The sequence below is a fragment of the Xyrauchen texanus genome, chromosome 45, assembly GCF_025860055.1.
Source record: "Xyrauchen texanus isolate HMW12.3.18 chromosome 45, RBS_HiC_50CHRs, whole genome shotgun sequence".
Lineage (NCBI taxonomy): Eukaryota > Metazoa > Chordata > Actinopteri > Cypriniformes > Catostomidae > Xyrauchen > Xyrauchen texanus.
The window spans coordinates 9643395-9668537 of NC_068320.1; the positions used below are offsets into that span (position 1 = coordinate 9643395).

General features: G+C 37.7%; 1 protein-coding gene across 1 annotated transcript in view; it reads left to right on the top strand.

Moving 5' to 3' along the window:
- LOC127637688 (protein lin-7 homolog A-like) overlaps nucleotides 1-21966 on the top strand; it is a 62874-nt gene extending 40908 nt beyond the window's left edge. Inside the window, exons 3-6 of the mRNA XM_052118897.1 lie at nucleotides 3189-3260; nucleotides 11855-12064; nucleotides 13772-13987; nucleotides 20362-21966. Coding sequence (XP_051974857.1) covers nucleotides 3189-3260; nucleotides 11855-12064; nucleotides 13772-13987 — 498 coding nt within the window. The 3' untranslated portion in view covers nucleotides 20362-21966. The remainder of the gene's footprint in view (nucleotides 1-3188; nucleotides 3261-11854; nucleotides 12065-13771; nucleotides 13988-20361) is intronic.
- The last annotated feature ends 3177 nt before the right edge of the window (nucleotides 21967-25143 follow it).

The following is a 25143-nucleotide window of genomic DNA, read 5'->3' on the forward strand; positions in this document are numbered from 1 at the left end:
GGTGGCGCAGTTACTCACCTCAATCCAGGTAGCGGAGGACAAGTCTCAGTTGCCTCCACTTCTGAGACGTCAATCCGTGCATCTTATCACGTGGCTCGTTGTGCATGACACCACTGAGACTCACAGCATGTGGAGGCTCATGCTACTCTCCGTGATCCACGCACAACTTACCACGCACTCCATTGAGTGCGAGAACCACTAATCATGACCACGAGGAGGTTACCCCATGTGACTCTACCCTCCCTAGCAACCAGGCCAATTTAGTGCTTAGGAGACCTGGCTGGAGTCATTCAGCACACCCTGGATTGGAACTCGCAACTCCAGGGGTGGTAGTCAGTGTCAATACTTGCTGAGCTACCCAGGCCCCCAGAAATTCCAATGGCCAAACATTTTACGGTCAGGTAGACCTATGTTTCTTTAGTGTATTGAAAATGTTCTTACCATAATATCTGAAATAGGACATAGTCATATATTGATATACCACGATACTTCGCAATATTGCATCGATATTTAGATCACTCTATGTATTGTGTATTCATTTAATGTCTGACATTTAAATAATGAAAAAATAGGTTGTCTAAAGCTGAATACGCATTATTCACGATATATCTTGTGCATTTGGCGACATTTCAGTCGCAATCTAATATGATTGTTTTGTTTCTCGATATATATTGAATCGTGACATACATAAGGAGTCAAATGTGTTACATAAATATGTAAAGTGGTTGGAGATACCCAGCCTTAATCTGAACACCATAGTGTAGTCAGAGATTCTTCATTCAACTAAAGACTTCTGACAGGAACATAATTGCTACCAATAAACATGCCAACAGTTTAACGAAACTCAATTTCCAGTAGTTGACCTGAAAGAGAAAACTGACTATAGAAGAAGACTGTTTACTCTAATGCCTACTAGAGCACCCATTAAGGCAGTACTAGGAATGCTGTTCTGACATTTCGTAATGCAACAATGGATAAAATCAAGCTTGTGCTGCTAAAATATTTGCATTCATATACTTTCTTAGAGTATGTTTAAGATCTTGGATGGGTACATAATTGTTGCATCATTAAGAATTCCATGTGCACATTTCGGAATGCAATAATGCATGAAATCGATCTTGAGTAGCTAGAAGCATTTGTGTTCATGCTCTTGCATAGAGTATTTCTAGGCCTTTATCTTGGAGGAAGGTAAAATGTAATGGGCACATAAATGCATAAATATTGACACATTTCAGAACACAACAACACATGAAATCAAGCTTGCATGGCTAGAAGAATTGCATTCACATACTTGCTTAGAGAATGTTTTAAACCTTTATCTTGAAGGAAGGTAATGTATAATAGGATCCCATCTGATGCAACATTGAAAAAGCAACATACTTGCATTGTGTTATGATTTGCATAATGCGTACTGACACATTACAGAATTAAACAATGCATGAAATCGAGTTTGCTTATCTACAACCCCAATCCCAAAAAAGTCGGGACAGTATGAAAAATGATAATAAATACAAAAAGAAGTGATTTGTAAATTATGCTCACCCTTTGCTATATTGAAAGCACCACTACACATAATATGATGTTTTTTCTTGTGAATTTCATAGTTTTAAATGTACAGTCATTTCAAATAAGATGATTGCAACACACTCCAAAAAAGTTGAGATGGGCAATTTAAGACTTATAACAATTTGGTGAGTTGAAATAACAAGGTAATGTGCAACAGAAGATGTTAAACTGGAGAGGCAGTTGTGTCATAATACTGTATACTGTATAAACAGCCTCAAAATACAGCCTAGTCCTTCGAGAGCAAGGATCGTTCAAGACTTGTTAGTTTGCCAACACATGCTTCAATTGGAAATTGGAAGGATTTTGGGCATTTCATCCTCTACAGTGCATATAATATAGTTAAAAGATTCAAGGAATCTGGTCAAATCTCGGTGCGTAAAGGGCAAGAAGAAAACCACATCTGTATGTGTAGACATCACTGCCTTAATAAACTTCTCATAAACATGGGCTTGGGATTACTTTAGTAAACCTTTGTTAGTCAACACCACTTTAATATACAAAGGAGAAGCCCAACATCAACACTGACCAGCAGCACTGCCAAATTCTCTGGGCTCGCTCTCATCTTAGATGGAAAGTAGAACAGTGGAACTGTGTTTTTTTGGTCCACAGTTCAAAAAGTTTTTGAAAAATGCAGCTATCATGTTATCGCCAAAGTTATCGCTATCATGTTAGCGCCAAAGAGGAAAAGGGCCATCCAAGCTGTTATTAGTGTCAGGTCCAAAAGTCAGTGTCTGTAAGGGCCAGGGGTGTGTCAGTGCCCATGACCTGGGTAACTCGCACATCTGTGAGAACACCATGACTGCAAAAATATATGTACAACTTTTGGTGCAACATATACTGCCATTCAGCACCATCTTTTTTAGGGACCTCCCTGCAATTTCCAGTAGGACAACTGCCTGGATTACAAGTGCATGGCTGTGTAAGCACATTAAGCATACCATGTACAATTGTGCAGCTAAAGACCTACATAATGGATGAATGGGGAAAATTCCACTTTCTAAACTTAACAAACTTGTGTCTTCAGTGCCTAAATGCTTAATAAGTGTTATTAGAAGAAATGGTGATGTTTCACAGTGGTAAACACTGGAGTGTGTTGCAATCATCTGATTTGAAATTACTGTACATTTAAAAAAAGAAACAATTAAATTCACAAGGTGTAAAACATCATATAATGTGTAGTTGTAGAGCTTTATATATAGCAAATTTATAATTTTCAGATTTATAATTTTCAAATCACTAATTTTTCATATTGTCCAAACTGGGAATTGGGGTTATAGAAGCGTTCGTGTTTATGCACTTGCATGGAGTATGTTTCGAACCTTTATCTTGGAGAATGGTACATTTTCATAGGCACATAATTGTGGCAATGTTGAGAATGCAATGAACTTGTGTGGCATTATGAAATGCATATTGACACATTTCGGAACGCAATGATGCATAAAAGCGAGTGTGCGTAGCTGGAAGCGTTTGTGTTCACGTACTCTCCCTTTAAATCTTGGAGCAAGGTTGAGTATCATATTTCCATAATGATTTTCATCATCTTAATAATTGAAGAGCTGTTTAATAAATACAACTGAAATGTCTTTCTCTCTTTGTCTCTCTCCCTCTCTACATTTTAAAAGGTCTATCAATATATGCATGAAACAATAACAGTGAATGGCTGTCCGGAGTATCAAGCACGTGCAACAGCTAAGGTAGGTCCAACTTTATTGTTTCCACATCACCTGCCCTCTTTGTTCAAATCCCTGTTTCTGTACAACACATGAAATTATGTATCTACTAGACTAATAATCATATGTCTTTTAAGCCCTTTTCAGTAGTCTAATTAGCAGTAAGCTAAAATCATTATCTTAGAACATTTCCAACTGAGAACATTTTTAAAAGTGCTTTCCTCAAACCATCAAGGGACCAAGAACAGATTTGCATGCAGATACTTGCCAATTCCTCTTCAGTCACCGCACCAGTGTTCATTCAAATTCATACTCTGTGTGAAAAATGCACTCTTGCAAGAAAGACAGGAGAGTTAAAAAAAGAGGTAAAGAGTTACTGGATGAGCTGATTCGCCGTGAGGAAAGGTCTTGCTGAATTTACATTGCAAAGCCTAAGGCACAGAACCACTATTATCTCCCATTTGTTTGCATTCTCTTAAGATACAACCGACTGTGTTTACTTCGATACCTTGCAAGACAGTGCAGTACTGTGCTGCTCAAATTGATCTGTGCTGCGTTATCAGTGGATCGCACATTTAAAAGTATACACTCTGGGCTGTCCAGTGGGTTTGTGTTGATATTGGTGGGCGCTGTACGGTTCAGTTTAGTAGTAACGCAGATTAGTCTATTGGAGTGTTTTTCTTGCCATACAGCGCATAACTAAATTTAACAGGCTGCATGTATTTGATGGTTACTGTAAAAGGTCATTTCCCACATTTAAAAAATACATCTGGAGACCCCTGCATTCTCTTCCATTCTTTTGTGATTTGTCTTGCTGTTTTGAACATTTCCTAATGTAAACACCCCCTCCAGTAAACCCAAAGCCAGCCTAATTATTGAGGGCTTTTCTTAAGACTGATTATTTGACAATTTGTTCAGAGCTGCATTTCCCAAAAGCATCGCAAGTTTAAGTTGATCGTAGGGACCATTGGCACTAATGGTTTCTACAGTCTACTTAGGCTTACTATGCTTTTGGGAAATGCAGCCCAGGCTAGGGACGGGTCACGATCGGGTTTTGAAATGAACACCCACAAACCCGCCAAATGCGGGTAAAAATCGGCAGTGGCGGGTAACTCTGTCAGTCTTACTAGCCACTTTGGCTGTTGGCAGAGTTTTTCATGTTTTGAAATACTGTGAATATCGGGTGATTCGGAGCCGCTCCAAAAGCAAATTCAATGTCATGTTCAGCACTTTATAAGCACTAAATATGCCTCTCAAAACGTACTTGTGCATCCGTGCGGGCCGAAGGAAGCGTGCTTTCACGTGAATTGCTGAAGCGCACATCACAAGCTCCAGAAATAAGTTCATCAGAGCTTTGGGACAGCGCAGAGCAAAACATGCGTGATTCATTCGGGCTTCACGCGATATCATGGTCTTACCTGTGTTTATTGCCCTATCATTACAAATTACACCGTTAAGCAATGGTAGACCAACATGTAAACTTTTATATAGGCAAGTACAATTTGGAATGAAACTTCAATGAATTATGGACAAATTATTGAAAAATGTTCCTCCTGTTCTAACTGGCCATATTTGCCTTCAAATATTCTAAAGATGACTTTAATCATTAGGCTTGTGTCCTGCTTAACTAGTATAATTCTCGTTTGAATAAAATGTTGCAGTTAAAGTCTCTATTTACCTTTATGACTTTTTGCATGCAGGGGATTTTGGCTAGTGACCTTGGAAAACTACTAGCCACAGTGGCCGGTGAGCCAAACAGTTAATTTCCAACCCTGGTCACGACGATCAACTAGTTGACAAGTCATCCAAAAGCAGATTTTTTGGTTATACTTTATTTTAATGTGTCCTTGTTACAGTGAAATTACACAAGTAATTACTGATTATTGGTATATGGTTTTAGGATTAGGGTAAGGGTTTGGTTCAGGAATAATTGCTTATATCTACACATAATTTACTGTTATTACTATTAATTTACTGACAGCATGCTGTGCTTTTGCTTAACCAGTAGACAGTAAAAACATCATGGAGAAGTTGTGTCTTTAAATTCATCCTGTTTAAAGCACCAATCCTTCAGCCACACACATTCAGACAGATGTCTTCAGCTGTTGTGTCAAATCTTGCACTGTTCTTTGAGCGTCATGCCAAGAGTGTTGCAATTTGAAGACAGTCTGTCAAGTTAAAGTAGTCTTTTAAATTTTCAGGAAAAGCCTGTCTCGAGACCCCTGTGTTCTGTTCTATTCCAATCGGTGTCATCTAGATGTGTTTTAATGCTAGAACACATCTTCTGTATATGACAACACTTGTAAAAATAACATTTCTTTTAAATGAACTACTCTAAATAAACTACCCTAAATAAAATTAGGGATGCACCGTTATGGAATTTCTGGGCCATTACCGATAACCGATATTTCACCGCTCATTGTGGCCGATACTGATAACCGATATTTCACCGCTCATTGTGGCTGATACTGATAACCGATATTTCACCGCTCATTGTGGCCGATACTGATAACCGATATTTCACCGCTCATTGTGGCTGATACTGATAACCGATATTTCACCGCTCATTGTGGCCTATACTGATAACCGATATTTCACCGCTCATTGTGGCCGATACTGATAACCGATATTTCACCGCTCATTGTGGCCGATACTGATAACCCATATTTCACCGCTCATTGTGGCTGATACTGATAACCGATATTTCACCGCTCATTGTGGCCGATACTGCTAACCGATATTTCACCGATCATTGTGACCGATATTTCACCGCTCATTGTGGGCGATACTGATAACCGATATTTCACCGCTCATTGTGGCCGATACTGATAACCCATATTTCACCGCTCTGTGTGGCCTATACTGATAACCGCTATTTCCCCGCTCAGTGTGGCCGATACTTATAACTGATATTTCACCGCTCAGTGTGGCCGATACTGATAACCGATATTTCACCGCTCATTGTGGCCGATACTTATAACCCATATTTCACCGCTCATTGTGGCCGATACTGATAACCGATATTTCACCGCTCAGTGTGGCCGATACTGATAACCGATATCTCACCGCTCATTGTGGCCGATACTGATAACCGATATTAAAATGGATTAAAATAGCACAAATGAAAATGAAAAGTAACATGAACCAAAAGTGTGCCTATATTACAGATGAATGCTGATTTGAATGAGAAATAAATGACAATACACTTACATAAATTGTATGGTGCCCATTTATATGAGTGTTTACGTTAATCCTAGCTAGCTCAATGAGAGATTAATGAACTTCAAACAGCTGTAATAATGCATTAAACCAAAATGAGATAAATTAACAGCATGTAACGAACATTAAACAGACAATACAAACTATAATCTCTGTATACTTAGTGTAATATTTATGCTAGCATCCAGACTGTGCAGTGGTGGTTTGTGTGATTATGTGCGTGTTTGCGCGTGCATCTCATTCACAGATTGTTGTTACAGCGCTCATCTGTGACAGTTCCTCTGTATAACTTATGAAATGTGAACACAACCATCAGAATAGGAATAGGTAACATTATACAGATCTAATAGTCATGAGTCGCAATGTTAGAAAAGTCTCAATTTGTAAAATACAACAAGCACATTCGTTTCACTAACAAACTAATGTTTTTAGCCATCTAGAGTCTCACTGTGCAAATTATTTCTGTGTTAGATTGTATTTGGGCTTATTTTAATCGCAATGTTGTTCTGTAAGTATCAATGTGCTATTTCCCACATTTTGTTTATGTTTTTTAAGTAATAAGCAGAAATGACTGCCCCCAAGTAATATACATGCATGCTTTTGTCACTTTTTTGTTTATTGCCTCATGAAACAAACAGAATATTGTAAATGGCAAGTCATTAAAACCAAAACCAGCCCCAAAACGCTGTGACAAGGTGCAGAGATGTTGAAATAATCCTCACAAAGCGACATGAGCTTGGCTTTCACTCACACAGACACTGTTGTTGAGTCCCTGCCTGAAGGAAGATGCCAAATCTGATGCCAAAAAATCTAATCACATAAAGTGTTTTTGCAGTTTACACACATGCAACAAGATCTCATTTGTTTCATTTCTGTTAAAAAATAGAATTGGCTATAAATGCAGCCTTAGTGGCTGAATTTCAATACGGCACTTTGAGCCATGCCACAACATTGCACTGGTCTCTGTCCATCACAAAGAGGCACAAAAGTCAATCAACCAAACACTTGCCCTTCCAGATAAAGGCCACACTAGGGAGGCCAACCCACAATCCCTCCTGTTCAAACCAGCAGCACTTGTGCCAAGAGACAGCACCAGACACAGAGAAAAGAGGTGAATGAACAGGGAGAGAATCAATGTAAACTTGGATGCTAATAAGAATTCTGAGCAGTACCCAGTGATACCTAGATTGAAAATCTCAATAGGCCACTCTCGTGGGTGTAGTTGTAACTGTGTTGTTGAACCCTATTAGGCTCAAACTGAGGGTAATAGTCTATTAACTATGCAAAGCAGGGTAAAAACAGAGGACTTGCACATTTATCAAGGTCATTCTTGGCATGGCCACCTCGGAAATGTCAGCATGTTTTCTGACATTCAGTAATGAATGAGTTTTGAAGGGATCATATCATGAAAAATCGAATTTTTCTTGATCTCTTGACATGTTTGATGTTCAGAAATTTTAGCATGACCACCCACATTTGAATGCCAACGACACCTGGTGTTGGCAACTTGCCCAGTCGCACTGAAGCAGAAGGAGGATGTTGGATAGATATTATTCCTTAACACCAGAAGAAGTAGAAACTGTTATTCCATTTTGGCATATAACTACCATTGAGGTTCGCCAAATGTTGGGCTGTTCCTGGCTGTGGGGTAACATCATTGCAAAACAGCCAAAAAAAACTGTTGTTGAATTCTAAGGGTCAGACAAAAGCTGGAAAATTGTCATATAAGTTTTTGTTGCAAGACACCAAGACTATGATTATAAGTGGGCATCAGGGAACAAAATTGCATCTACATTTTATCAAGCTATTATTTTGATAAATGCAAAGGACAAAAGTTGAAGAGGTGAGATATATTATGATATTATGGTTTCTTGATCTACGATGAATTTCCTCTTTGTAATCTCTTGATTGTATGGTAATTCATGTGCAGTGTATGCTTTCAGAATTTTATTATATCTATGTCCTTGTCATTGATGCAGTGTTATGATGAATTTTTAATGGGACTTGCTGCTATTTTAACTTTGTAGCAGTTTTGCCAATGACATCTGGGCTTTCAATTTTAGCACAATAAAGACAAGGCAATAACTTTTTGATTTGTATTCCTCGTTTGAGCATACCTCTTGCTGATTATACGAACCTACAGTATAGCAATGCCCCTTATACCTTGTTTAATTAGTATGCTACATTAGCAAGTCTCCCAAGGTGAGTAGAATTAACATATCAATTACAGTTCTAATATAGATGTAAATGACAAAAGCCTTAGAGTGCTTCAAAGCACTCTGCTTGGTCACTTTGACAAGTTGCTACAGGTTTGAAAGCATATGGAATGCAAAACACCAGCAATAGGGGCAATTACCATGGCATGAGCGGCTTGTGTGAGTGCCATAGGGAGAGTTTTCAATCAATAGCACATAAATAGGATGGAGAACAGCTCTAAAAGCCCCAGTCATCCTATGGGATAATTTGCAGCAATTGCCATGGAGCTTCTGGAGCCTGAGAGACATTTCACTATCCATTCGCCAAGTGCATACCAAATGCATCTCTGATGTAAATGTTAAAAGCCAATTCTTTTGAAAGTGTATGGAATGTTTTAATAGCTAATGTGTAGGACAAGTAATGTAGAATTCTAATGTAGAAAAAGAAGAGTTTGAATAGGCCATACATAAAGAGCCTCAAGAGTAGCTCTGAATAATGCAGATACTACCTGGCATATGTTGTATTTTGGATGCTGTTCCCATATAAACTATAAGCAAGTTCCCAAGAAACATAAGAAACAGGAAAGCAAAGGGCTTGCCTGAAAACACGTACCCGAAACAAGCAAAGACCAATGATTCTGCACGCCGTATGTTGACTTAGGTAAACACTGACTCGTGGACTAGTAAAAATTAGTAGTCGTGTAAGTCCTAGTACAGGCTGGGACAGGAGACATTTAGTGGAACCATCAACAAATCTCAGCCAAGCAAATGAAAATGTTGTGACTTAAAAAATTCTTGCAATATGTTTCCTTGTCTTCTATCCCTAAAATGGATGTAGGAAGTGAGGAGAGACTGACTTACATGTAGAGAATTTTCAAACAGCATTTTTTGGGATTTACAGAATACTCAGATAGAGAAGATTATATTATTTCAGTTCCAGAGATCAGAAAACTGCTTTATTTGCCATTTGGGAATATGCTGCCTACAAAGACTCTGAAAAATCCTCTTGTTGTTTTCCTGTGTGTAATGAGGGGTGTCCCACGGTGCTGCACCTGTAGATTCAGTCTGGATCAGCAGGAAGTGTTTTTGTCTTTCTTCCCTGTGTCTGTCTGCTGTTGATTGCCTTGGATAACAGGCTTTGTAATCATAGGAATTCAGACAGAAAAGCAGGTAGTGGAGCTAGATATCAGTTGCAATTTCTCTTTTCGCAGCAAACAAATCTCTCTTTTTTTCTCACCACGAACATGCCTATGAACATATTTTGACAGGCTGCTAAAAACATCCAGAATCACAGAAAGATTTTATTGCTTTTGCTAGTTATAGACATTTTTATTCATAGATAATTATTCAAGTATTTCCACTTTTCTGTAGGTGTAGAGTATAATCACTAGGACTGTTAACACAATATTCAGGCCCATTGGAAAGCTAGACTTTGACTAGGCCATACTTTCAATGAGTCAAGTTAGAAATAAAGCCTTTGTAAGTCAGTAGATCCTTAATTTGGCTCTTATGATCAAGAATGTCATGTTAGAGTTTGGGGGTTTGGGTAGCTCTGCGAGTATTAATGCTGACTACCACCCCAGGAGTCACGAGTTCAAATCCAGGGTGTGCTGAGTGACTCCAGCCAGGTCTCCTAAGCAACCAAATTGGCCCAGTTGCTAGGTAGGGTAGAGTCACATGGGATAACCTCCTCGTGGTCGTGATTGGTGGTTCTCGCTCTCAATGGGGTGTGTGGTAAGTTGTGCATGGATCACTGAGAGTAGCATGAGTCTCCACGGTGTCATGCACTATGAGTCACGTGATAAGATGCATGGATTGATTGTCTCAGAAGTGGAGGCAACTGAGACTTGTCCTGTGCCACCCGGATTGTGGTGAGTAACTGTGCCACCATGAGGACCTACTAAGTAGTGGGAATTGGGCATTCCAAATTGGGAGAAAAGGGGAGAAAAAAAAATAATTTCATGTTAGAGCAGGGGTGTCAAACTCAACTTCAGCATTATATATGCCCTCAAAGCGCCGGTTGAAAATCGGATTTGGTAGCAACCATGCAATATCCAATAATATTGCATATTTTGTGCATTTAAAATGCACATTTGTCAATAAAGCATTGAATTTGAAATTGGGATGTATATGTAAATTATTATATTTACAGTAACATCTGTGTGAAAATGAATGCCTAATCTGTATAGGCTAAATTCAAATATTTTGACAGAGCAACTAAAATGAGTCTCCTCTATAGACTTTCATCAGGCTCCTACTTATTAAAGCACTGTCATCTCAAACAAACCCAGTTACATTTTCCTACAATCTTACAGCATTATTATAGAGACCAGATTTTACACAGAAGTTTTTTCTGTCGTTGCTGTTTATAATGGCTGGGCTGTTTAACATGGTTTTAAAGTAGATTAATCAATGATATATTTGAAGTTTTGTGGTTCGTTATCCTTACCACACTTGATACAAGCGCTGTTATTAATGGTCTGCACGGCATGTTGCAGTGCGGGAAAAATGCATCTGCTCTGTGCTCACGCCGCTTGACCAGAGCTGATAGTTGTTCTGGGTAGTGCTGGTTTTGTTTTTCGCTTTTGGAGAGAGTAAAATGCGCTTCAGGGGAAGGCTCATTAATATTGATGGGGAAATAGCTTACTGATTGGTCAGTGAGACGTTCCATTTACCTTCCATCGTACATTATAGAAATCAGCTCGCAGGCCACATGAAATAAGGTGGTGGGCCGGTTTTGGACACCTGTGGGTTCGAGGATTGATGTGTATGGCTTTAGAGGCTGACAGTCCTTGAATATCAATCCACTTAAAGGTTATTCAAGTAAAAGGGGCTCATTCCTGTCAGTTAATTGGATCTTTTACAAAAAACATATACCACATGAATTCCTGTCTTGAATGAATAGGAGATTATTTCTCATTTGCTCAACCAATTTGGGTTTGCAATGGTGCCAAGGTCATTTAAAGTGGATTTATGAAGTCAATGAAGTCTGTATATAATACAACTTAATGATGCAAATTAGATGCATTCAAAATGGTTTATTCTAACGTAGATTTTGTAACTATTCCGATTATCTGAAATGGCCAAATATCGTCATATTAATGGGCCTGGTCATCATATCAGTCCATCGCTATTTCTTAGTGTCACGCCCTCGTGTCTCACAATCACGCTCACTGATACATTCAACTCTTTGGTTCCTGCCAGGCCACAGTGGCGGCGTTTGCAGCCAGCGAGGGTCATTCTCACCCGAGAGTGGTGGAGCTGCCCAAAACGGAGGAGGGGCTGGGTTTCAATGTGATGGGCGGTAAAGAGCAGAACTCTCCAATCTACATCTCCCGCATCATCCCTGGGGGCATGGCCGAGAGGCACGGTGGACTAAAGAGAGGTGATCAGCTACTGTCTGTCAACGGAGTGGTAAGTAGACATTGTTTAACTCATAGTGCATAGTGCTAAATGCAAGAAAGTGCAGTAAGTTTTCTTTCATATTTTGATGTATTTGTTAATGAAACAGGAAGTTGAAAATACTGTAGAGCTCACCCTTTTTTTAAATAGCCAGTAGTCTTTAGTTTACACAGCCACGAACCATGATTTATACTTGGTATTGCTAGCCAGAAAAAGGTGGTATTAATTAGGGGGATTGACGTTCCTATTCTAGAGTAGATTTTATTGGGCAAATATCTGTATGCACCCTTGCAAACAAGATGAGTAATCAATATTTTTAGTAGGCCTCAAAGCTAATAGACATGGACTAAAAATCAAAGTGCCCATCCACATTTCAGTTTTCTTGAACTTGTTTTTGAAGTGTTTTTCAGATAATTTTTTTCCATAGGGATTTCATAAAAGGATTCCAAGCCATGAACCAAGCCAACCAGCAATATTACAAGCTTTGATTTGAAGCAAAAAGGTTTTTAGAAAATTGGACTAAAAGACTGTGTACTTAATGTCTTTAATAAGGGAATTAACTACAAACTCATGAAGAATTCTGGATGGCGTAATCAAATAAAAAGATTGAAAAATATAAAACTATCGATTTGAAGCTGTTGATTATAATTATAGAAACAGTTACGAGTCTAGGGAGTCAGACTAGATTCACTGCAGAGCTTGTTTGCTGCGACTATCTGATTAATGGATCTTTTCTCTTTAAGATTCTTGGGTAGCGTAGTCCCTCTATTTAACTCTGTTTCTAAAAGTGGAGATACATTCGCTGAAGTTTATCAATACTGCCATTACATAAAATGCCTCTTCATGCTGTAGCACCCACTGACATTGAATCGAAACGCATCAGTCTGGGGTGAAGTGATTTCAGATGATTATGATTGAAGGATTTTTCCATTGATCTCAGTGAACAAAGATTTCCAACTTTTTCTTTAGGTAAAGTTTGACATGAAAGTACTGAAAGTTGTTGAATAAGATCTAAAGATGAGAGTCTGTATTTAAAAGTTAAAAGAGCTGATGTCAATTGAGTGTATCTACAGTAAATGTTTCAAATGTCAAAGTCTTTCACTGAATCTGAACAAATCGTTCGGTGAAAACGAAGTTTGCTCTCATAAAGTGCTGGGGGAACCTTTTAAAGCCTTTTTCTTTGCTGTTGTCTGCCAACATTTCAGTATGTGACGAATTTATTGAAACGTATGTCAACTTCTTTCTTGATCAAAGAGACGGATGACTTCAGAAAGGTTTTATTTGATTGCATTTGCATCAAGATTGTAATAAGAATGCGTGATGTGATGGAGCATTTGAGAAGCAAATTCTCATTAAACCAACATGTTATGCTTACTGAGCTGATGGGAAATTAATGGCTCTTTTGTGTCTAATTTTAATGGTTCACCTTTACTCACCAAAGATGTGTGCCCCTATGCTGTTGACGAAAAATTGATATGCATCAAGAATCGTTTTCGAATCAGATTGTGACTCTCAGAATCTAATTTTAAATCAAATCATGAGGTGCCTAAAGATATCTACCCCCACCACAATATGATGATAAACAAAATCAACTATGGGTTTATGATGTGATAGCAAGTTGTGAGATGTTTACGTTTCAGGTGCTGTCAATGTCACACCTTATGGACGAATATTTATGAGATCATGTTGGAAATGACATGTCTTCATTATTTTCCACAGAGTGTGGAGGGCGAACACCACGAGAAGGCTGTGGAGCTGCTAAAAGCAGCTAAGGACAGCGTCAAATTGGTGGTTCGCTATACCCCTAAAGTCCTGGAGGAGATGGAGGCGCGGTTCGAGAAGCTCCGCACCGCCCGTAGACGCCAACAACAGCAGCTCCTCATACAACAACAGCAGCAGCAGAACCTGGCCTCTCAGCAGAACCACATGTCGTAGGTGAGGCTTTTCATTGCTTTAAGTGTTACAGGACCTCAAGGGGGCAGCACATGGACAAGTAAGCTGCCCCAGATCCCTCATGAGGCCTGTTGGAGATCAGAGGACTGGCATGGCCTGTCACCAGTCGAACAGACAGCTACTGTGTCTGATACTAATATGTTATGTCATAATGAATCAATTGAAGCAGTTGGCATGAAGTGCAGATGACATCACTGAGAGCAGTTGAGCTGAATAAGAGAGATTCACTTATCAGGCAGTTTGCCAGACATTGAGGAATTACACTTAAGGGACTTTTAAGGGAAAATTAATTCTTAGAGAAGAACGATTTAGATTGGGGAATCAATATTGTTTTATTGCAGTACTGAATAGGCCTCTTAAGTCTATTAATCTCACTGTATTTTGAGAATGATGGAACTAGTCATAGACATTGGGTTTTTATAATGCATAATGCTTTATAATGTGTTTTAAATGCCTTGTAACACACTCTATAATACACCTAACACACAATATATGCCTCAGGGTTCCCACTCTTTTCAAGGCACAGTTTTCAGGACATTTCCTGGACTTTTAATGTGCCCAACCAGTGTAATAATATTTAAGCAAAAAAATACGAAAGGTCATGGTGTGTATTGTGGTTATCGGATGGTTATTTTTTCTGTATTTGACAGCTTACTCCAATTTTATCATCATAATTATATAATACATTTTAATAATACATTTTTACAAAATCCACAACAAAATTTGAAACACTGGAGATATTTGTTAAATGAAGTGCTGCACACAGAACATGATGTGAGATATTTATTTAATACATTGTTATTATTATTTAATTACTGTAAACATAACATTACTATACAGTAGTAAAATACATTTCACACGTCAATTTAAATTGAGCTTTTATTTTGGCTTTTGTGTGTTTTTGATGGCAGTTTCTCACCTCCCCAGTGTGATTATTACAAATTTGAAATGTAATTAATGAAATATTATCTGTATGTGCTGCACACTTCAGAGCACTCTGCTCTCTGTCATCTACTACACAACACATCAGTTTCAACACACGAGGGAAACGGGTTTTGGACCATTGCTTCTCTCCCTTCCGGGATGGCTGCAAATCCCTCCCCCACCCACCATTTGGCAAATCGGACCACTCTTCCTTTCTGCTTTTGCCCGCTTACAGGCAGAAACTGAAACAGGAAGCACCCAACCTCAAAATGATCCAGTGCTGGTCGGACCAATCAGATTGTGTGCTACAAGACTTTGATCACGCGGGCTGAGAGATGTTCCGGTCCACCTCTGATGACGACATCTCTCCTTCACGGAATATGTGTAAAGCCGCGGGTCCAGACGGCATTCCAGGCCACGTCATCAGAGTGTGGGCGAACCAATTGGCTGGTGTTTTTATGGATATTTTCAACCTTTCCCTCTCCTTGTCTGTAGTCCCCACATGCTTCAAAACGTCCACCATTGTGCCTGTACCAAAGCAATCAAAAATCACTTGCTTAAATGACTGGCATCCTGTTTCTCTGACCCCCATCATCAGCAAATGGTTTGAGAGACTAATCAGAGATTACATCTGCTTTGTGCTGCCCACCTCACTAGACTCACTGCAGTTTATATACCGCAACAACCTCACCACTGATGATGCCATTGCATCTACAATACCCACTGCTCTCTCGCATCTGGAAAAAAGGAACATATATGTGAGAATACTGTTTGTAGACTACAGCTCAGCATTCAACACCATAGTGCCCTCCAATATTGATGTGAAACTCCGGGCTCTGGGCTTAAACAGCTCACTGTGCACTATGGATCCTGGACTTCCTGTCAAGCAGACACCAGGTGGTTAGAATTGGCAGCAACATCTCCTCATCACTGCTCACAACTTCTAAAGCCACTTTTTGTATTGTTTAAATGCTTGTCTGTTGCCACAATATTTGTATATGGTGTAATATATTTTATAATCTGAATTGTAATATTTGTTACCTATTATACATTATATTATATTTATAAATAATTGTAATTATATACTAAATTATCTTAATTTGGGGGCCTTTCTTTGTAAATATTGACGTGTGATTTTGATGAACCCTTTAAGCTTTTTCCCTTTAAGCTTTTTCCTGTTTCAGTGACAAACCCAAAATTAAAGGCTTATAACTCAACAAAAAATATAAATAAACAAAAAACAATGTGGGTCAAGTGTTTGGAATCATTTTTAAGAAAACTTTTCAAAGAAATATTTTTCAGCCTAAGAAAGTGCTGGAAAAATCACAAAAAAATAAGCCAAATATTTACCTTTTTTCATATTTTTCTTATTTTACATTATATACATCAGTTTACAAACTGCTTTTGTTTTGTTCGTAATCATGTCACTTGTAACTGTGTAAACTGTGTTGATACGACAAAGCAATCAAAAAGTTATTGCATTACATGAAAAATGTACATGATTTTAGGAATGACATTTCACAGAATGAGTTTCATTCTGTGCCATTTGGGTCATTATTGAGAATGTGTCATGTACTTGGCATCATCTCCTGGTTGCCATATGTAATTAGAGTGATTGATCACATGACTCTCTGCCCAAATATTGAGGTTTATCACACCACTGGTTGGAGCAATCTATACCCAATCCGATTGGTTTTGCGTTTCATGACGCCATAGCTTTCCTGTCATCTGATCCAGGAAAGCTAACGTGTTTGTAGTCATATTGCAAGATACCAGATAGCCAGATGCTGTGTGCACATGTGTGATATCTAATGATCCGATTACTTTGTGTGTGGGCTCGTTTTAAAGATAACCGCCTTCTCTAAGTAATGGTATGTTTTATGTTCTGTTTATTTTTCATTAAGTTATAACAAAAACGCTGCATATGAGCAACACCTGTTCACATGAAACATGCACTGAAGTCATTTCTTAGGTTTTACTCAATATATTTTTCTTTGTCAGTAAAACAAAGTACTTGAATTCTACTCATTGAGATCTTTCCAACAACAGGTCAAATGGCTATTTGATGAGTTTGATGTTTTTACGGATTACAGTAATGTATACAGTGCAATATATTTAATTATCAAAACGGAAAACACTTCTGATTTGTCTGAAAATTTCAAAGCACTAGTTCAGTTTTGGTTATAATGCCTACATGCATTGTAAAGTACATCTTCTAGGCTTTAAAATTATACATATTTTGTGTTGGTCAAGACTGTAGTTATTAATATTTTGATTATTATATTTTTTTTTCTCATGGGCCCATCTGAGCTTAATGGGTTAATTAATTGGCACTTCGTATAATTTATTTGAATTAAAAATTTAATTGATTGGCAGCTCAAATATATATACAGGTGCATCTAAAAATAAAATTATATTGTGGAAAAGTTTAAATTTAATTCAAAAATTGGAACTTTCATATATTCTAGATTCATTACACATAAAGTGAAATATTTTGAGCCTTTTTTTGTTGTAATCTTGATGATTACGGCTTAAAGCTCACGGAAATCAAAAATCCAGTGTCTCAAAATGTAACAATAAAGACTTTATAATACAGAAATGTCGACCTTCTGAAAAGTATGTTAATTTATGCACTAAATACTTGGGCTTCTTACATTTACCTTTGTTTCTACAAAGTATTATTTATGACATTCTCAGAATCATTTGTAAGGAACCTCACTTATCAACTTCAAAAAATAGTGCCTCCACTTCTGTTTTAAAATGAAAAAGAACGCAGCTCTTTGCGAGTCCATTATTACTGTTCACTGAAATAACAGCACTCTCATTTTCCAAGATGTCCTTCCTCATTGCAAATGCAATAGAATAGCAGAGAATTCTATTAGTCACAGTGTTTTCCGGTCAGACCGAAGAATTCTTCTCATAGAATGAATGATACTCTCGCCCATTTCTCACCTCATTGGCTGCTCACTCTGCAGTTAGCTCTGTGCAGCAAGATAGCTGGCATTGATGTAACCTCACCGTAGAAACCAGCCATGATTAAAATGAAACTATAAGCAGTACCCACTCTAAAGCATGTCTACTCGTAAATGCATTACAAATAACTTAGATCTTATCACCTGAGGGACACAGGGATTCTGCACTAGTCTCTTGATTGAGGCTAGATCCTTGGCTATAAAATCATATGTGCTTGTGAGCTACTGAGTTGAGTATTTTGAGGACATTATGTCTGGGCAAGAGGATCACTAGGAGAGAGTGAAGCTCAGATCATCCCCTATCAAAACTGGCAGCTTGATAGCTCTGCCAACACTAAACCACACACACACACAAGAATACACATGTGAGTAGACACTCACTCATACACATACATATCTGAAATACAAGATCAATGTAGTCACCACTTCAAAGTAAGATCATATCCAAAAGAAACTAGGGATCGACACTTCTATCGGAATCAGGTCCAATACCAAACTCATGTACTCATTCTAATCACGTTATGTCCTAATGATATTATTTAACAGCAAAAGCTGCAGTTTAATGAGATAAATATGTAGTTTTCTGTGCATGTGCAGCACGCTTCAAATGTGAGCAGAGCACTAGTGAATGTATGGAGACAGTCTTGTGCCAACGCCGGCTGCACCGAACATACATTTTAAAGCTCCTCCTTGGCTCATACAGGGAAAACACCGCCATGAGCAGAGCGCTTTTGTTTGTTACATATACTTTGTAGGGTGAGGCTCATACGGAGTACATACTTATTTAATTAAATAGCAGGCTTTTGGAGTTTAATAATCACTTTGAGTCACTTTTTCAGACTGAAAAGCTGCCGTCATCTCACAGAAACACTTCAAAATAAAAGCCCCGTCAAAATAAAAGCTTGATTTAAATGAAAAAAGTGTATTTTTATTGTAAAATAAAAGTTATGGAATATTCACTGAATTACTGTCACTAATAATAATAATAATAATAAATCAATAGTAATTGTATTATATTTAAGCAATATCTCACATCTGTGATAATGTTATGCAGCACTTTATTTGATAAAATATAACTCTAATGCTGTATTTTGGATTGTGCTGTGAGGTTCTGTATAAAAGCACTTCATTTGACAAAAAATAATACAATTTTATGTTGAAAATGAATTGTTATATTTTTATATGATTAAAGTTTTAATTTATTTATTTATTTAAACACCATTTATTTGAAATAATCTGTTGATATGGAGTTCAGGAAAAACAAACAACAGGTATCGATACTCGTACTCGTTCTCAAAAAAATGGAATCGCATCATCCCTAATAGAAACCTAATAGAATACTGAAGGTAATCCTTATACAGCCTGCCAACAAACAAAGATTGAATTTTACTATATAATAACCATAAAATAAATGATACAACAAGATAAAATGGGTCATTTTAAATATGATATTAAAAAATATATATATATATTTGCATCTCTGCCCATTAAGATGAGTGGAAGAACAAGTTCATATCCTTCGCATCTATTTTCAAGTAAAAAAAAGATTTATATGCATTTATTTCCATGGTAAATAAATACTAAAATCACCCGTAATAATGAAGTCAGTATCAGACGTATTGATACTTTATGATCGATATACCTATGACATGGGAATATTCTGGGTTCAAAACAAGTTACAATTATTCGACAGCAATTGTGGCATAATGTTGATTACCACAGAAGTTAATTTCCACTCGTCCCTCCATTTCTTTAAAAAAAGCAAAACTCTGGGTGACAGTGAGGCACTTACAATGGACGTAAATGGTGCCAATCTGTAAACTTTAAAATACTCACTGTGTTAAAAACTTTATAGCCACAAGATGTAAACAATATGTGTAATAAAGTGATTTTAGTGTGATAAAAACACTTTCTCAATTTTCTGTGTGAAGTTAGATCCATTTTTATTTTATATAGATTTTACAACTTCGTTTCCTCTGACGTAATGCTACAAACCCTAAAACGACTGTAAAAACAATGATTTACAGCTCAAATAATACACAAGTGTTAACAGAAGAATTAATGCAAGTGTTTTTATAAAACAATAAGCTTCGATTTCTGCCTTTGAACCCTCCAAAAACTCTCCACTTCCATTGTAATTGCCTCACTGTAATCTCGATTTTTGCGTCTTCTTTTTTAAAGAAAAGGAGTCAAAATCATTATTGTTGTGGTAATCCATATTTTTCCACAAATGCTGTCGATTGAGCGTAACTTGTATTGAATTCAGAATATTCCTTTAACTCCACTCCAAAATCTAGTGAGCTCCACACCACTGAAGTAGCCGTTCAGACCAAAGGAGACGCAGCGCAACTAATCTAATAAAGTCAAACATATCAGTTAAAAAGCCCAGACATACAAGCAAACATTTTGACGGTCCCATTAATCTTGTTTCTCAGCTTCTGTCCTTTTGGTTTTTCACAGATTGTTCCAAAAGAAGAAGAAGTAGAGGACACTGAGTGGGAGCTGCTCAAAATCACAATCTCAGTGATGTAGGAGATCCAAGAGATCGGAAGAGGACAAGTGAACACTCCTCTTTCAGTGTACTACTCCATGATCGGTGTCCCAAATTGGTGCTTGGAAATTGTACATGATGGCATAGAGGACGTCGTGCACGGAGAACATGGTTTTACAGTTATTGTTCCTATTTCAGTTGTCTGAAACCAGACACAAGTTGAGTCCCTCTTGTAGTTTTGTGAAAACGTGTTTACTCGACATTTAATTCTAATGCATTTGATTTTGTTTTTATTTTTGTTATATTTTCATTTCCACCGCTTTGTACAGTAACCGTTCAAAGGATTCTTTTGGTGCTCGTGTCTATGAATAGAAAGCGCTTTTATGTCCTTGACTGGATAACTCTGAGGTATTTTATACCATATTGTAGCAAGGAATATTTTGTAATGAAAGTAGATTTAGCAATAACACACTTGTTTTGTCATTCTATTGTCACATTATGGGTAAAAAAAAAAAAAATCTGCTTAAATTCTAGAAGAAGAATTTTATGATGGAAAATGCATCTTATGCACCATGTGACGTAAGTCGGACTTCATTATGAATATCATTTGCACAGAAAGTTCTTGTGAGATCACTGTATAGACAGTGCCATGGAAATAATTTTGTACATTTGGCAGGTATATTTAAAAGATCATTCATCGATGACTGGATCAATGCAGTTTTACGGTTGTGATGTCACTATTGAATTTAAAATCGAATTCAGAAATGTTCTATTTAAGTCGATATTATAAGATACTTTTCTATATACGAGGACAAACAGAATGTCAAACACTGATTCATGATCAACAAATGAAGGTAAATCATAACTTAGTATTTTATTATTTTAACGTTCTATTTTCAAGTTTATTTTAAAGGTTAAATGATTATTAAATGTGCTGTGTTATACTTTACGGCATTATATTTAACTTAACCGACCACCTCATTCACTGGAAACTTTATTGTTACATTGTCCTGTTTTGACAATCAATTTATGACGCAAGCATTACTCTACTGCATTATACTATTTATTTCATAAAAATTAAATTTTAATTGTATTTCAGCCTCATTCCCTCAAAATAAACGCACAAACACACGTAAAATGTCTATCCATTACAGTGCTGTAGTTGTACTGTTTAGAAGCAAACTGTAAATCGGCAATTAGTTGACCACCAGTAATCAACGGTAATATCTAATCTATGTTATTGTAATTTCAGTTGATGGTTTTTCCTACATTGGACTTTGGTAGATACGTCATTTAGTTCCTATGTTGGTTGGTTTTTTTGTAATCTCAGACTGTGGGTAACCTTTAAACGAGTCATCCTAGTAGACAAAACCACGCAAAGCTGTGAAAGTGATTTGTTCCTTGATTCTCAATGGATTCTTTTCCCTTTTATATGTTCACTTAAAGACTTTCGTATTAATGCACCATTTGCATTAATACAAGCTTATCTTATTATACAGTGGGGAAATAACTACCAAGTAATATGCAATTGTTATACATATTATATTTGTATAAATAAATAAATGTGCGTGTGTGCAGTGATTTGATTCTTCTTAGATTCTTCACCTTCTAAACTGGATCTGTCCATGCCTGACCTTTGCTAAAATGTAATTAAGATTATTGATTTAATCATATACTTTGGGCTAATGGACCACCCTGTACTCATGCATTTAAATGTTGCATTGTTAGTGGTGCTTACAAGACTATTGCTTCCTAAGTAGCATACTGTCACTCATGTTTAAAAAAAGAAGGGGAAATAAACCCTAACCCGAAGTATTAAACTTGGGAGTGTAACTAGTCCTGTACCGCTTGTGCTACGGACTCACACCTCCAATCATGCGATGCGTGGTGTTACATTTCTGAGCAATCAGACTTAAATCGATGAGCCAAAACATTATGACAACTCACAGGTGACAAGGTCTAGGTAGATTAGATGGTAAGCGAACAATCAGTTCTCATAGTCAACATGTTGAATGCAGGAGTAAAGACCTGAGCGACTTTGACAAGGGCCAAATTGTTGTGGCCAGACGACTGGGTCAGAGCATCTCTGAAACGGGAAGGCTTGTGGTGTCTTCCCGGTCAGCAGTGGTGAGTACCTACCAACAGTGGTCTGAAGAAATACAAACCACAAACCGGCGACAGAGTGTTGAGCGCCCAAGGCTCATCGATGTGCAAGGGCAATGAATCAACAGAAGGTCTAAAATTCAATGATGTTTACAGGAGGAATGTGTCACAACACAGTGCATCGCACCCTGCTGTGTGTAAGGCTGCGTAGTTGCAGACCAGTCAGATTGCCAATGATGACCCCTGTCCAATGTCGAAAGAGTCTACAATGGGCATCAGAACTGGACCTTGGAGCAGTGGAAGAAGGTCGTCTGGTCTGATGAGTTCCATTTTCTTTTACATAACATGGACGGTGTACGTGTGCACTATTTACCCGGGGAAGTGATGGCACCAGGATGCACTGTGGGAAAACAACAAGCCGGTGGCTGGAGTGTGATGTTCTGCTCTGGAAAACCCTGGGTCCAGCCATTCATGTGGACATTAATTTGACACGTGCCACCTACCTAAACATCGTAGCAGACCAGGTACACCCCATCATGGCAAGGATAATGCTCCCTGCCACACTGCATGCATTGTTTGTGAATGGTTTGCGGAAAACAACTATGAGTTCAAGATGTTGCCCTAGCCTCCAAGTTCCCCAGATCTCAATCCGATTGAGACTTTAAGTCCCTGTGAGTAATGTTCCCGGATTTGTGAAGTGTTGTGGAGAGATTAAAGTCCTTCTTCGATTCTGTGTGACACTGCTTAAATAAATAGTTGAAGTAAAAAAGGTTTAAACTGCTTGATGTCATGACCTAGATATGTACACTCAATATTATCTCGTGGTTTTGCGCTTTTGAATGTTTAGCAAGGATCACATTGAATCACTTTGAAGCGCATCATTCTGCATTCAGGATGTGCATAAGCACGTTTGTGCCGCTCTGTATTGGAGCCTTTCTTATTTCTTACTTTGATCATTTTGTGCAATAAGAATGTATAATTATTAAGCCTATTTATTTGTTAAAAATCTGTTACTCAACATGTTGAAGTGCTGCGCTTAGCATCTGTATATCACCCTATAAGGCGTCTGATCTGGGTCACATGAACATAACGGAGTCTATATTATACATTATTATCCTTAACACTGGCTTGTCGCTCAAACAACCGACCGACTAGTAGATTATGAAAATTATAGTTTTGTACACCCCTAATTTAAATGCAGACCCTTAAATATACAGGATTATACGATTTCATATTAGAAAACAGGTTTAAATGTGAGGTTTCATAGTCATCCCCTTTTGGTTGATTTTTACATGATTACATAATGTTTTTCAACACTTGCAGAGGAAGTTTGTCTTCATATGAAAATGACAGGAACAAACCTTACAATATTAGGCAAGGCCTACAAATAGAGGTCGACCGATAACTAAGAATCCCAGATTCAGTTTACTGTGGACGGAGACTTGGCACCATTATTTTAACCAAATTAAGCTTTTCATACCCTATACAGTATATTCACCAGAGTTTGTATATATATTTCAACAGATGAAGTTTAATAAGGGATATGTTTTTCACAATATTTTAAGTCGTAGACACTATGTACGTATTTGCTGATAGGGCTCGTTTCCGCATAGTCAAATTTTTCTTTGCATTCCCTTGTTTTAAATAAGATTACTTGATTATCAAATCAAAATACCACCAGCCACAGAGAAACTTGGAGGAACAAATATATATATATATATATATATAGTGCCTTGCAAAAGTATTCAGACCCCTGACCCACCAATTCTCTTATTACAAATGGTACACTGATATTTCATTCTGATTGATAATTTATTTTAAAACACTGAAACTCAAAATCAGTTATTGTAAGGTGATATTGTTTTTATGTTGGGAAATATTTTTTATGAATATAAAAAACTGAAATATTTTGCTTGCTAATGTATTCAACCCCTACACATTAATATTTGTTCAAGCCACCTTTCGCTGCAATAACTGCTTTAAGTCTTTTGGGGTACATATGTACCAGCTTTGCACACAGTGACGAAGTGATTTTGGCACATTCTTCCCAGCAGATTTGCTCCAGGTTGTTCAGGTTGGTTGGGTGATGCTTGTGGACTGCAATTTTCAAATAGTGCCACATATTCTCAATAGGATTAAGATCAGGACTTTGACTGGGCCACTGTAGGACATTTATCTTTTTGTTCTTAAGCCACCCCAATGTTGCTTTGGCATTGTGCTTGGGATTATTGTCATGCTGAAAGGTGAATTTCCTCCCAAGCTTCAGTTTCTTAGTGGACTGAAACAGGCTCTCTAGCAGTATTCCCTATATTTTGCTCCTTAACATTCTTCTTTCATTTCTAACAAGATGCCCAGACCCTGCTGATGAGAAGCATCCCCACAGCATGATGCTGCCACCACCATACTTCACTGTAGGGATGGTGTGTCTTGAGGCATAGGAAGTGGTCAGGTTTGCACCACACATAGCACTTTGAGTTTTGGCCAAAAGCCTCTATCTTGGTCTCATCTGACCACAAAACCTTCTCCCACATCACAGCTGGGTCACTCACTTGCTTTCTGGCAAACTCCAGATGTGCTTTCAGATGGTACTTTTTGAGTAACGGCTTCTTTCCTGCCACCCTCCCATACAGTTATGCAGTGCTTTTGAT